We start from the raw sequence: 13514 nt of genomic DNA on the forward strand, positions 1-13514 counted from the left end.
CGGCTGTACTTGGTGGGCTGTGACTAAGAAAAAGAGTAAATCATAACTGCAGACATGGTTTAATACCAATAAACTAACCCTTAAATTAACTAAAACAAAATACATACAATTCAGAAAAACACGTTATCATAAATTTCACATCCTCAAGAATAAGTCAAAGAGCGCAAATAATACTTGTTGAAAAGCTTCATTTTTAGGCTCAATCAAAAAAATATACTAATTAAGACTGCCAGCAATCTTTCTTTAAGGTCGTGTGTTTAATCTTAAACCAGAAAGCTGTATTATATGATCTATTTTTTACTCATTTTAGCATACTTTAAATACTCAGCAAACATATCTACCAATACTTCAAAACATACGACCTATAAAAGGTTTTTGTATTTAGATGGTCAATAAGTAATTTTAATAAATAATCAAATGCTAAATTAATTTGTAGAGGCTAACTTATTTGTTTGCACTAAGGGGTGTTTGACATTTCTATCACTTTTTGGAGCACAAAAGCAGTTTTAAAATATTTTTTTTCCAAGCATAAGGACTCGACGTTGCCTGCCTTTGTACTTGGGTGAGGTTTTTGGGGCTGCAGTTTGTTGAGAAAGATTCCGAGAGCGACTAGGGAGTAATAGAAAGCCATAAGCAGCCCAGAGCTGTTAGTACATGAAAGCAGATAATTATTAATTTTGCTGGTATTTTTGGGGGGTTGTGTTGACACCAAACTTAACTAGAGACATTAGCAGAAGCTTAAAGTACAACTGTGTACATTTTCACAAAAGTCTGTTCAGCTGTGTCAGAGCCTATAAGTGATATACAAGCACGCCTGCACATTGGGATTTGTAAAGTATTTTAGGAAAACAGCTAACAAACTCTTGATCAATCTCATAATCTAAAGCATGGGTGTCAAACTCAATTGCACAGAGGGCCAAAACTCAAACCACAGCTTTGATTGCCAAACACTGAAACTTGATTTAAAAAACAAAAACAAAAACATGAATATGAAGTAAAAACAAACAGGAATATTTTTTCAGAATAGACAAACTTAGAATAATTTGATATCCATAGAAATATCTCCTGTACATAAAGTAGTTTTTTGTTGTTGTTATTTTCTCACAGACGAATCGAGCAGCGAACGTGCGTGCGACACACTGTTAATGTGTATTGTGACAGTGTTAAATCACGGCCTGAGGAATGGAGGCGGAGTGGGTGACATCCTCCGCCAGCCCTCCAAGAATGTAGGTTCTTCCATTGCTCATGTTGTTTTTATCAAATTTGTTTTATTTATAGCAGAGGCGGTGCACATGGACACCGAGGTGCACTCAGAGAACAGCTGAGAACTAGCGGAACTATTGCAAAAATAGCTCACCAGAGATGGGTTTTAAAAATGTTAGGTGAAGTGTTTGTATTTGCTTGAAAATGTTGGCATGCTTCTTAGGTTATTTGTTGGGTTAGTGTTAGGAGCTAGGGTCTTAGCTTCAAATAAGGGTTTTATCGATGGTAAACTTTTTTCTGGTTCCAAAATAGGATTGGAAACTAAGGTTTAGACTTTTTCTTGGGGGTGATTGACAGTCTTCCAATAATTAATCTGGTGATAGCATAGTAACAACAAAGTAATAACAAGATAAGTGGTCATTATTATCAAACTGGACGCTCTTTGCGCAACTAAGTAACAAAAAAGTAGCTCTGCGCTTGAAAAGGGTTGGAGACCCCTAATTTAGCATACGTTGTTACACCCTCTAGCAATGGAAAACAAGTCAAGTTGTATTAATGCAAACTTACAAAGAAGAGAATGCTCGTAGTAAGATGTTGATATTTTGTTGTGTGTGTTTTTTTTTTCTGTGGGGGTTTTGGTTCCCACTTCCCCTGCCAGCTGTCCCTAATATGATTCTGCATTTACATAGGAACCGCTGTTTCCGGCTCGCGTGATATACGACTTGCTGTTCTACTTTATTGTCATCATTATCGTCCTCAACCTCATCTTTGGAGTTATCATAGACACATTTGCTGACCTGAGGAGTGAAAAACAGAAGAAAGAGGAGATCCTGAAGACCACCTGTTTCATTTGCTGTGAGTCATGAAATGATCTGCATTTATATAGCGCTTTTCAAGTCAAGACTTCTCAAAGCGCTTTACAGTGTGCTTCATATTTTCCAATAGCGTCCTTGCAGCCATATAAGGCGCTAACCTGCTTATTGGGGGTATTAGAGGTTCAGTGTCTTACCCAAGGACACTTCGACATGTAACACGGAGGAGCCAGGATTCGAACTGCAATCTCTTGATCTCAAGACGAGCGTTCTACCCCCTGAGCCACTGCCGCCCGCGAGTCCACCCTGTCCATCCAATAATTCCTCAAATGTATACTTCTCATAATTATTATGATTGTATCATTTGAGTGATAGAATAATCGCACACAATTCTCACTGCTAATGTTTCTTAAATTAAACAGACAAGATGTAAAACAGTCCGATAACACTCGAAGTCCTATAAATTGTCTTACCCCTCCAGAATGACTAAAAGGCTGTATTATTTAAAACTAACAACTCTCAATGGCCCATTTTGTCACCATTGTTCTGTAAATGCAGCAAGGTGGGGTTGGTCAAATGGAATGTTGTGGGCGAAGTGTTTATAGATGCATAAAGAGCTTGTGCACAATATCGATGGTAAAACAAATTCAGTCGGTGGCAAAAACACGACAAAAATACTACATATTTACTACAAAATTACAACAAAACTAAATATCAAATTTAGTGTTTTAAAACGGGGGCCGAATATTTTTATTATTTTTATTCTGAAATGAGAAAAATACGACCATTCGACTTACGGAAAACGGTAGATACGAACATTATTTTCGGATGTCGTAAAATATCTGGACATTGCTGTGAGTTAGATTTTTACTACGTGTCACGGTTGCCATGGCGCCCAATTGGCCTTAGCCGTGTGGTGCCAGCTTCTCTCACGGTTACCATCGCGCCCAATTGGCCCCGCCCGTAGGCGCCAGCTGCAGCTTGTTGAGAGATTGGCTCCCTGTCAGTATTTAACTCTGGCCCGTCAGTCCCCTTTTGTTGGTCCATCTGAGAATCTCCGTTTTTACACAGCAAGCCCTTTTTCCCGCCTGTCCTGTGTTTTTGCTCCTGTTTTTCTCCGCTACGATCTGTTTTAAGCTAAACCATATATGCTCTACCATCCCAAATTACGACCTGTTTTGATCTCGACCTCATCTGTTCTTCCTCCTCGAATAACGATCCGTTTTTTGATCTCGACCACGTTTACTTTTCTCTCCTGGCTTTCGACTTTTTTCCGTTCCCGACACCGCCATCGCTCGTCACAAAAGTCCCACTTCCGCGTCTGAGCAACCTACTCCCCGCGACTAGCGATCCCTGGATCGTGTGTGCGCTCCTTTCCCTTCTTCCCAATAAAACTGTGAGAAGAGTTACGCGAGTGGGTCCTGTCTTCGTTCTGGTCCTGACCGAAAATGAAAGTACGGTACACCGGGGCACATTCTCCTTTCATATTCAGAGTTCATGTTTTTTCATCAAAAAATGTTTTGTGAACCTGGAAATTGGAGGCTTTCCAAAGTTGACGTAAACTGTATCTTACAATTCCCCCCTTTTGTCCATTGATCCCACTTATTGAAGGCGTGGTCCCACTGGCAACATGGACAATTTGGGACGATCTGGCACGGTTTTTTCATTAAAACTCTCCACCAGATGTTCAGCTTTTATATTTGGCTATAGGGATTTCAGTATACAATCTTATATCCATGAATTGTATTGGCACTGAAATAAATGTGTTCACTGTACTCAATCCCAGTGTAATTGCACACAATAATCCAAATTGATATTAACCCTCCTCTTGTGTTAGTTTTGACAGCAATTGTGATGTTGGTGACATTGAAAGCAGTCATGGTTATGGTGATGATAATGATAATTATGTCATGATTACTGATGTGACTCAGCTGTGCCCGCTCAGTTGGCGCCAACTGCCACGGGTTCTGATTGGCTCCCTGTCAGTATTTGAACTCAGACCCGTCCGTCCCCTTTTGTGTCAGTCCATCTGCGAACCTCAGTGAACACTAGGGCAAGCCTTTTTTCGACCCTGACTCCACCTGTCCTGTTTTTTGCTCCCGTCTGTCCCTGGCTTTGACCCGTTTTTGATCCTGACCACGTCTGCTCTCCCGTCCCGGCTTTCGACCTCTTTCTGTCCTCAACTATGTCTTCTCTTCTATTCCGGCTTACGACTCACTTCGGACCCCGACCACATTTTTGCTCACCTGTCCTGTCCCACTTTTTCTGTCCCTGACACCGCCATCGCTCACCACGGAAGATCCACTTCCGCGTTCGGAGCACAATCCGAGTACAATAGCAACTTGCTTCCCGCGTCCAGCGAACACCGGATCGTTTGCAGACTTTCATCATGCGTTGTGTTCTGCAGTAGACAACACACAATGACTGCTATCGTGGAGGCAATATGCGAAGGGCTTTATTTGTTTGTGTGTGTGTGTTGGATGGGCCTGACTGTGTGTGTGACTTTGATAGGCTGGTGTTTGCTGTCAGTCAAACATTCGGGTGGGTACAGATAGTATTTTAGCGGCTCGTTACATTGAAAAAAAATCTTCAATTGAATCAGACCCTAAAGAAAGTCAGAGGGGTACAAAGAAATGCTGATCACAACCGGGCGCTCCGTGGATTACTCTTGTGCAAAAGGTGAGGCCACAGTTACGCCCTACTGCTGTGGCTACGTAGCGAGCCACATCTGCCGAGCATGTACCTCACCTATGCCAGATCTGTGAAACAAATGACCTGGAGATAGTACTTGTGAGAAGTGGGGGTCAGACTACAGGGATGAGTTGTGTTGAGTGAGCAACCTCCCACAAAAAAAAAGCCAAAATTCTAGAGGTCAGGAAGGGCAGATCAGACCCAATCCCACTTCACATCAATGGGGACAGGGTGGAAAAGATTCACTCTATCTGATGCCTGGGTGTGTAGAGCTCCGAGGACCACTCCTGGTCAGCTAACACTGTGGTTGTGATAAAGAAATCCCAGCAGCAACTTCAATTTCTAAGGGGTCTCTAAGGGCCCGGTCACACAGCCGTTTGCGTCTGTATCGCGGGTAAAATTTTGCGGTTTTTTTTTGCCCGTGGTTGCCCGCGATGGAAAATGCGCAAAATTGGCCAACCCGCTGTTCATTTGTGGTATACCCGCAAAACAGACGCCTCATCGCGTCATTTCCGCGTCATTTTCTCGTGTGGACCACGGGTATAAAAGCTGCCGAGCCGGCGTTATGCCGAGAAATGCATCCTTGCCGAGATTTGCATCCCCTCGCTACTACAACCACTTTTACCTCGTTTTATCTAACTTTTATATCACTTTTCACGAATTTAATGGCGAACATACATATTACCCCCTTAACATTCCAAAACCAAAACCACTTCGTCTTGCATGTGTTGGGAATGTAATACAACTTAAACCATTCCGTCTTTGTATTTGTTGTGAATGTAATCGAACGATAATGCACGCCGTATACAAATCACTTTTGAGCAGGTAACATGTTTATTTTGCCTTTTTCTATTCAAATCGCTCGTATTGAAACTGTTATGCACTCTACCATAAAGCTTATTTCTGCATAATAAGCTTTACGGTGGAGTGCGTAACAGTTCTCAAAAGTGATATATACGGTGTGCATTACCGTTCGATTACGTTCACAACAAAAACAAAGACGGAATGGTTTAAGTTGTATTACATTCCCAACAAATGCAAGACGAAGTGGATTTGGTTATATGTTCGCCATTACATTCCCTAAAAGTGATATAAAAGTGAGATAAAACGAGGTAAAAGTGGTTGTAGTAGCGAGGGGATGCAAATCTCGGCAGGGATGCAATTCTCGGCATAACACCGGGCTGTAGAAATCATAACCGCTCAAGAAACAGTCCCGTGAAATAGTTTTTTGCAGCTATATCACGCTAATAAATTGTGAAAAAATCTTCCATTGTCATTTCTGGATTTTTCTTTTCAGTCACTCACAGCAGCTACGGTGAAAATTTCAAACCCTTCATGATTTTTAATTGAAAGAAATAGCAGAATAGCAGGGTGTTAAACACTTATTTTCTTCACTGTATATACAAGGTGTTCAACCCAATTGACATATCATGGGGTAGGAGGTGTGTCACTCAATTATACCTACATTCACTCAATCAGACTCAGCTGGGAGAGCACACAATAGGCCAACTGTTCGATTGCAAAAACCTTTGTGTAAACATCCATCCATCCATTATTTGCATCACTTATCCTCAGTAGGGTTTCGGGGGTGCCGGAGCCCATCCCCAGCCTCCTTTGGGCAGTCGGCAGGGGACGACCTGAAAAAGTTGCCAGAGAGTCGCAGGGCACACAGAGACAGACTACTCACCCATTCACACCTAGGGACAATTTGTTCCGACCAATTAACCTGACGTGTACGTTTTTGGAATGTGGGAGGAAACCGGAATGCCCGGGGAGAACATGAAAACTCTGCACAGAAAGGCCTGTTGCTGGATTTGAACTCATGACCTCAAAACTGTGCCGCGAACCCGCTAACCACTCAGCTGCAGTGCCGCCCCGGTAAAAAAGCAGCCCCAGACAATCACACTGACACCACCGTGCTTTGCCTTTGGCACCATATTCTGTATTTTAAATGCTGTGCCATTCTTACACCAGATTTAACGGGGTGCACACCTTCCAAAACGCTACATATTCTTCTCATCAGTCCGCAGCCAAGGCATTTGGCTTTCCTACATAAAATGCCCAAAGGAGAGCCAACTGACTGGATTAGTTTAACCATTGATCTTCAAATAAAACTCTGGTGAGAACAACACAACCCAGTCATGACCCTTCACATGCTAATGTGAAGAAAATCATTTTTGGTGGCCACCAGCCTTTATTTTTGTGGTATTACTCTAGTTGTATTTTTATGGTATTTTTGCAGTTATTCTGCATTTTGATTTTTGTAGTATTTTCATTGTATTTTTTTAATATTTCCATAGAATATTATTTAGTGGTATTTTTACAGTATTACTGTAGTTCTACTTTCCTAGTTATTCTGTGAAAATATTTCTGTAACCGTTTTTTTTTGTCGAATTTCTGTCATAATATTTATGTGGCAGTATTTTTGCATTGTAGTATTACTATTGTGGTATATTTGTGGTATTTCTGTCGAAGCATTTTGAAGTTATTTCACGCTAGTATCTTTGTAGTGTTGAGGTTTAACTATCAAAATGTACTGTTTACCAAATTGTTCAAATTAGTTATCTGACTCCATTAACCAAACACGACCTACATTCATTCAACAATTATGCACGGTCGTTTCTCGAGAGAAAATGACCAGGAGCCAGCATTTCCACACGGGGGCGGAGTGTAAACAGAAGACGACCCCCCCCTCCCCATTTGTCCGGGATCATTTCTACATTTCAATAAACAAATCATAGACATCACATTGTTTTCCAATTGGCTATTTGTCTGCAGCTATCTTTAACTTTCTCTTATTGGTTAACTTCCCCCCACAAGATGGCGTCTCAGCTCCTCCAATGGGCGTGCCAAGCAGTTGTTTCCGCTCAACACAGCGCCTTGATGTCTGGATCATTCTGCGTCAGCACACTCACGCGTCCTGTTATCAAAATTCCTAGACAAAATATTATGCATTTCACACATTTTGCCCTGACCTGTTATTGTACATTGGACTAAAGCACAGTCAGTGAATATCTTTATTGCATTAAACTGAATATATGTAACTTGTGGTCAATCGTATAAAATCCTTTATAGTCAAATGTATAAAATCCTTGAATCCCATATATAAAATGGTTCCCTTTTCGTTTTTTTTTTCAATCATAAACAATGCATTATTATTTTAGGCCAATCTTTAAGCATTGCTCATGCAAATATTTTCTTCCTCGCCTGTTTATCTAGATATTCTTCATCTCTCATTCCTTTTTAAATCTTAATATCATGTTTACTCTGCAGTTTTGTGTGTAATCTTGCATGTACCGGTAATGCTTTCATCAAAAATTGTCAATGTAGACGTTTACCTAAATCTCAGGATCTCCTGTTTACCATATCAGTATTCTAAATGTCTTGTTGCTAGTTTCTGATCGCATAATTTTACAAATGTACCGTAAATTCCGGACTATAAGCCGCTACTTTTTTCCCAAATTTTCAACCCTGCGGCTTATTCAGAGATGCGGCCAATTTATGTAATTTTTTCAACGGCCGCCAGCGGCGCTCGAGTATGTAAGGTAAGATCTAAACCGGTAGAACATATGCGCCAAGGAAGAACACAACTTCTGAGCGTAAACATACCCTCATCCTGCAAATTGCACAAAATAAGGCTCATGACGCAGCTTCCAAGTTAAAAACAAATGGGCATATTGCTGGGGTGTGTCAAAAGAAGGGGAGCGTGGGACGACATCATCATGATAAAGTTTCTCCCCGATAATGAGAAAGACAACTTATAAGTCATTAGTAAGGAGGAAGGAGCGAGTGGTCTGCAGAGGGGGGTTTTTGGGGTTTTTAAGGGTTATTGTTCTATCTTCGTTATTCATTATCCATTATCCGTTATCGGTCAGTTCATAATACGCTACAAAGCCTAAGATTCTAATGAATGCAGCATTAATTCCTTAACAGACTAATTTGCTGGAGTGCGAGCGTGTTCTTAGTAGCGTGAGGCTACCTCCCAAAGGCATGGTTTAGGATGAAAGTTATATTATTATTATTAAAGCTTTGAAAACTCTCTCGATGTACCGTCTTTCTTTACAAATATGTGTACCGTATTTTCCGCACTATAAGGCGCACCCCGAAAAAATAGATTTTGGTCCTGTATTTGACATACATAAGACGCAGCGGATTATAAGGCGCTACAATGGGAACGTCGACAAAACAGTCAGATAGTTCAATCAAACTTATTACCCCCTTAACATTCCAAAAGCTTGCAAAGAAACAAATACATGTCGTAGACACGTGCGGATGCGGTGTCCGTACGATGTCACTCAAATGCATCGTTCCAAATATCATTCGGAAGGTAATAACTTTAGCCACTGTATATTTTTGTAATGTATTTATTTGTATTTATTTGAGACACTCATTCTGCACAAGCAAATTAAAGAAGGGGGGCGGAGCAAACACGGGCTGATGGGAAAGTGTGGACCGGTAAAGGTGAGTTTTTGTGGACACGGCGGACAATAATGGATATATAGATTTTTCCCACCCTTACCTTTGGAAATATACACTTTTTTTCCTTGGATTACTATCAACTGGCACCCAGAATCTGCAGGTCTGCAACAAATTTTAAGTACCTATATCATTTTCATTCGTTTTGGCGGCTGCAATGTTTGGACTGTGTGCTTCAATGAAAGACATTTAGTTTCAATCACGGGACTTGAAGTTTGGCTTGGATTAATTCCATGTTTATTTGATGTGGGTGCATGCGGCTAATATACAGGTGTGGCTTGTGTATGGACAAAATCGGTTTCCCCCCTAAAATGTGATGGGTGCGGCTTATAATCAGGTGCACTCTATAGTCCGGAATTTACGGTAAATGCTTAGTGCTTTGGTTAACCTAAATAAAATCAAAGGTATCTTCCTGTTACCTATTTTTCTTCAAAATCACCTTGATGCTTCTGAATCTAGCAAGAAATATAAAACCCTCTAATATGATGTGTTCATTATGTTAAGCAAAACAAACAAGTTTGATGGAGAGTGTATTCAGAATACAATTTTTCCAGCAAAAATGAACATAATCGCTTCATTTAAAGCTTGATTCTTATAAACATTTCTCCTTCTTATTTTGTCTCCTAAAATAAAATTGAAATTATTCCAAACAGACCATATTGACTTTATACACACTTCCTCTATGTGTTTATAACTCATCAATTGTGGACAACCTAGATAAGTGGGTGGGTTTACCATCAAAATTTATCAATCTTCCTCATATATGTAAACATTTTGTCATTAACAAGACTCTAATGTGACTTCAAGCAGACGTGTGTTCTTGAATGTTCTTTGTGTTCCAGTTTTGATGACGGCCTTGACGTGTGCCCCACAGTTCATGTGACAATCACTCATAATCCACTGCTTGAATGTTGCTTGGCCCATCAAAAAATATTTTCCAAAATTTGTCCATCTCAAACATGAAATGACTCCATTGTCATTGTTAGTTCCATTACAACCTACAATCAGTTCAGGGTGTCCCCTGCTCACTGCCCGAAGACAGCTGGGATGTGCTCTAGCACCCCCGCGACCTTGCTGATTATAAGCGGTGCAGACAATGGATGAATGGATGTCGTGTTATTTTTTTCCAGCTGTGTCCGCCATCACAGCAAACAGTATTTTGTTCATACAGTTCAATCTGTTCTTTAGAGAGTCAATTCACTTTCAAAAAAATGTCTTTTCTTTTTAGTGGAAATTAGAATACTGTTAAATCAATCATGCTTACATACTGCGATGTCTTGTTAAATAAAATTGACTATTCAATAGCCAAAAAGTTAAATGACCATGTAGACTTTATCTTAGCTTAATCAGTTGTATCCATTTATTTTCTATGCATTATATTCTTAAATTTTCATGATCTGTCTCAAGATCAATTAATCTGCTATTTTGTTTTCATATGATTTTTTTTTAGGATCGATTAATCTGCTAATCATTGTCTTTTGAAAACGCTCTCCCCATAGGATAGATATATTTTTTAATTTAACAGTGTGATGCAGGACCATGCATATCAAATGTGGTGCTTCATGCTTTCAGGTCTGGAGAGAGACAAGTTTGACAACAAGACAGTATCATTTGAGGAGCATATCAAGCTTGAGCATAATATCTGGAATTACTTATACTTTATCGTCCTGGTGCGCGAGAAGAATAAAACTGACTACACGGGGCCGGAGAGTTATGTGGCCAAGATGATCAAGGTACAGGACATACATACAGATGTTTTAGATGGATAGGACCCTCCTAGATATCTCATGTGTTGCAGAACAACAACCTGGATTGGTTCCCCAGAATGCAGGCCATGTCGCTTGTGGTAACTGAGGGGGAAGGTGAGCAGAACGAGATGAGAATGCTGCAAGACAAACTTGGCTCTACAATGAAGGCTGTGATGACGCTCACTGGACAGCTTACAGAGCTCAAAGAACAGGTACACAAAATGCCGAATGGGGCTGGGTAGCATATCATCAACACATCAATCATGGAATTTGTTTCAGGATTCCAATGTTAACCCCTTAACGTGATGTGATTTCGCGATGTCACCAGTCAATGCCACATAACATTGGAAAGCTTAAACTCTTTGGATTCAATATTTTATGACCATTTCAACGTCAAAGTCAATTTATTTTGTCAATTCGTCTAATGTCTTTGACATACAAGAAACCGAAATTCCGTTTCCTACACTTCCACAAGCAGACAAAATTGACAACAATAAAGTGCAAATGCACCTGAAATAATACTCCTTTCAGACTTTCCTCATCCTTCTGGGAATTTTATCCATTTACTTGGATAAAATGGATATTATTGCCTTGGAGTCGATATTTTGTTCCTCCACCAATTTCCTCAAAACACCGCTTCCCTATCAACCAGCGCCCGCAGCCATTCTCTAGGTCAGGGGTCTCCAACCGTTCTCAAGCTGAGAGCTGCCTTTTGTTACTAATTAGAGCAAAGACCTCGCAGTTTTATATGCATTTCTAAAATAACTTAATAACTTCATAAAAGCAATTTATAATCTGTATAATATGTTGTTACTAAATTATTAACAGGTTAATTATTGGAAGTAGGGTGCACTGATCACAATTACCCAGCACTGGTGAGCTATTTTCAGAATTGGTCGGGGGGCACCTTTAGCTGTCCTAACTCGTATTTGTATTTTCAATACATTGTTGCTTTTTGGTTTTACTCTTTTGGATTTTTTTCTGAAACAGTTGTATTAGAAATGGTTTCATAACTTTTAGACTTTTAAAGTCTGCAATGTGAAAAATAGTGGCCAAAATGTTTGTGCCGTGTTTTGAGAAATCAAAATGGGAAGGGTTCAATTATTGAATCATAAACACATTTCCAAGCAAAAAGTAGTGGTGTTGGATCGGTATCAATATTACCGTGTATTCAATCAGACCAGATTGATACCAAAATTACTAGTATCGCTACCCCTAGCAGGAAGTACAGGTGCTGCTGTGCCCTCTTTAACAATGATACAGTGTTAACTGACCAAGTAAGTTTGTCCTTGATATACATCCCTGGGGCATGGTTGGGTCACGTCAAGTCATGTTTATCCGTTCATCCCTTAATTCCAAACATTCTCAAAGGGCTGTACAGACTACCATTACACTATTCCTGGATCTAAAACCTGCATGACAGTAAAGAAAAACTCAAAAACCTCAGCATGAGCCAAAAATAAGAAACCTTGAGAAGGGGCTGCGCATGAGGTTACCCCCCTATCAGGATGATCAGGCTGCAATAAGATGTTGCAATGGCGTAATGTTTGGTTCACGTCCTCCTGTTCCAAAATCTTGACCAATGCAAAAGGTTCTAGACCAGGGGTCTCAAATTCAAATTCAATTAACTTTTTCCACAAAAAGTCTGTTAAAAACATTACAGTTTCCATGATATCACAAAAGATCTAAAGATATAAAAATAACAAAGCAAATGAAAATCCAGCAATCAGTAATGAAATAATCCATAATATGGACTGTTTTTAAAGGGACAGCGTGTTATTCAGTGCCTCCTAGGTGTAAAAATGTCACTTATTAAAAAGAAGAAAAGAATAATATAACAATACTGATTTAAATGACTAGCAAAAAATACATGAACAATCGCTAAGATGTGCTTCTTTTAAATACTTGTAACTTAAGACATAAGCACCTTTTTTGCATAACATGAAAACCAACTATAAGGAGCTGACATAGTTGTCTGCCATCTTGCTGCTAGCGGGTACCCCCAAAAAATATGGCGAAAGGCTGGGCAAAAAAAATCAAAGACAAATGTTGTTTTATGGTTACTTAGAGTCACTGCAATTTTCATTCTTACTTGTGTCATGATTACTGATGCAAGGCACCTGTGCCCACTCCTTCGGCCCCAACGGCCTCGGACGCTGATTGGCTCCAAAAAGTGATTTTTAAACCCCCGTCTTTCTGTCACCGGTTGTCAGTCTGTCTGCGAACCTCATTTCCCCGTCTAAGTAACCTGCTCCCCACGATCAACGATCTACATATCCTGTATACTACCCTTTCCCTTCTTCCTAATAAAACTAAGAGGAACGCACACAAGTGGGTCCTGTCTTCGTTATGGTCCTGACAGTACGGACTGACCAGCAAAGGACCCAGGGAACGCTCTCACAAGCGCCGATCGAAGAACGACGGAGACTCCCTCCGCCATGCAGCTTGTTCTTCGGCTTGTTCGGCAGCAATAACAGTTGCTTTAGGGGCCGGTCACACAGCCGTTTGCGCCTGAATAACGGCTAAAAGTTTGCGTTTTTTTTTTGCCCGTGGTTGCCCGCGATGGAAAATGCGCAAAATTGGC

General features: G+C 40.3%; 1 protein-coding gene across 1 annotated transcript in view; it reads left to right on the top strand.

The window, feature by feature from the left end:
* Positions 1-13514, top strand: part of itpr3 (inositol 1,4,5-trisphosphate receptor, type 3) — a 307422-nt gene that overhangs the window by 278498 nt on the left and 15410 nt on the right. The window contains exons 54-57 of the mRNA XM_088320630.1: positions 1108-1226; positions 1893-2058; positions 10755-10915; positions 10981-11142. Coding sequence (XP_088176756.1) covers positions 1108-1226; positions 1893-2058; positions 10755-10915; positions 10981-11142 — 608 coding nt within the window. The remainder of the gene's footprint in view (positions 1-1107; positions 1227-1892; positions 2059-10754; positions 10916-10980; positions 11143-13514) is intronic.

Source organism: Urocampus carinirostris, chromosome 17 (genome assembly GCF_059441175.1).
Source record: "Urocampus carinirostris isolate Australia breed hairy pipefish chromosome 17, RoL_Ucar_1.0, whole genome shotgun sequence".
In the NCBI taxonomy this organism is placed as follows: domain Eukaryota; kingdom Metazoa; phylum Chordata; class Actinopteri; order Syngnathiformes; family Syngnathidae; genus Urocampus; species Urocampus carinirostris.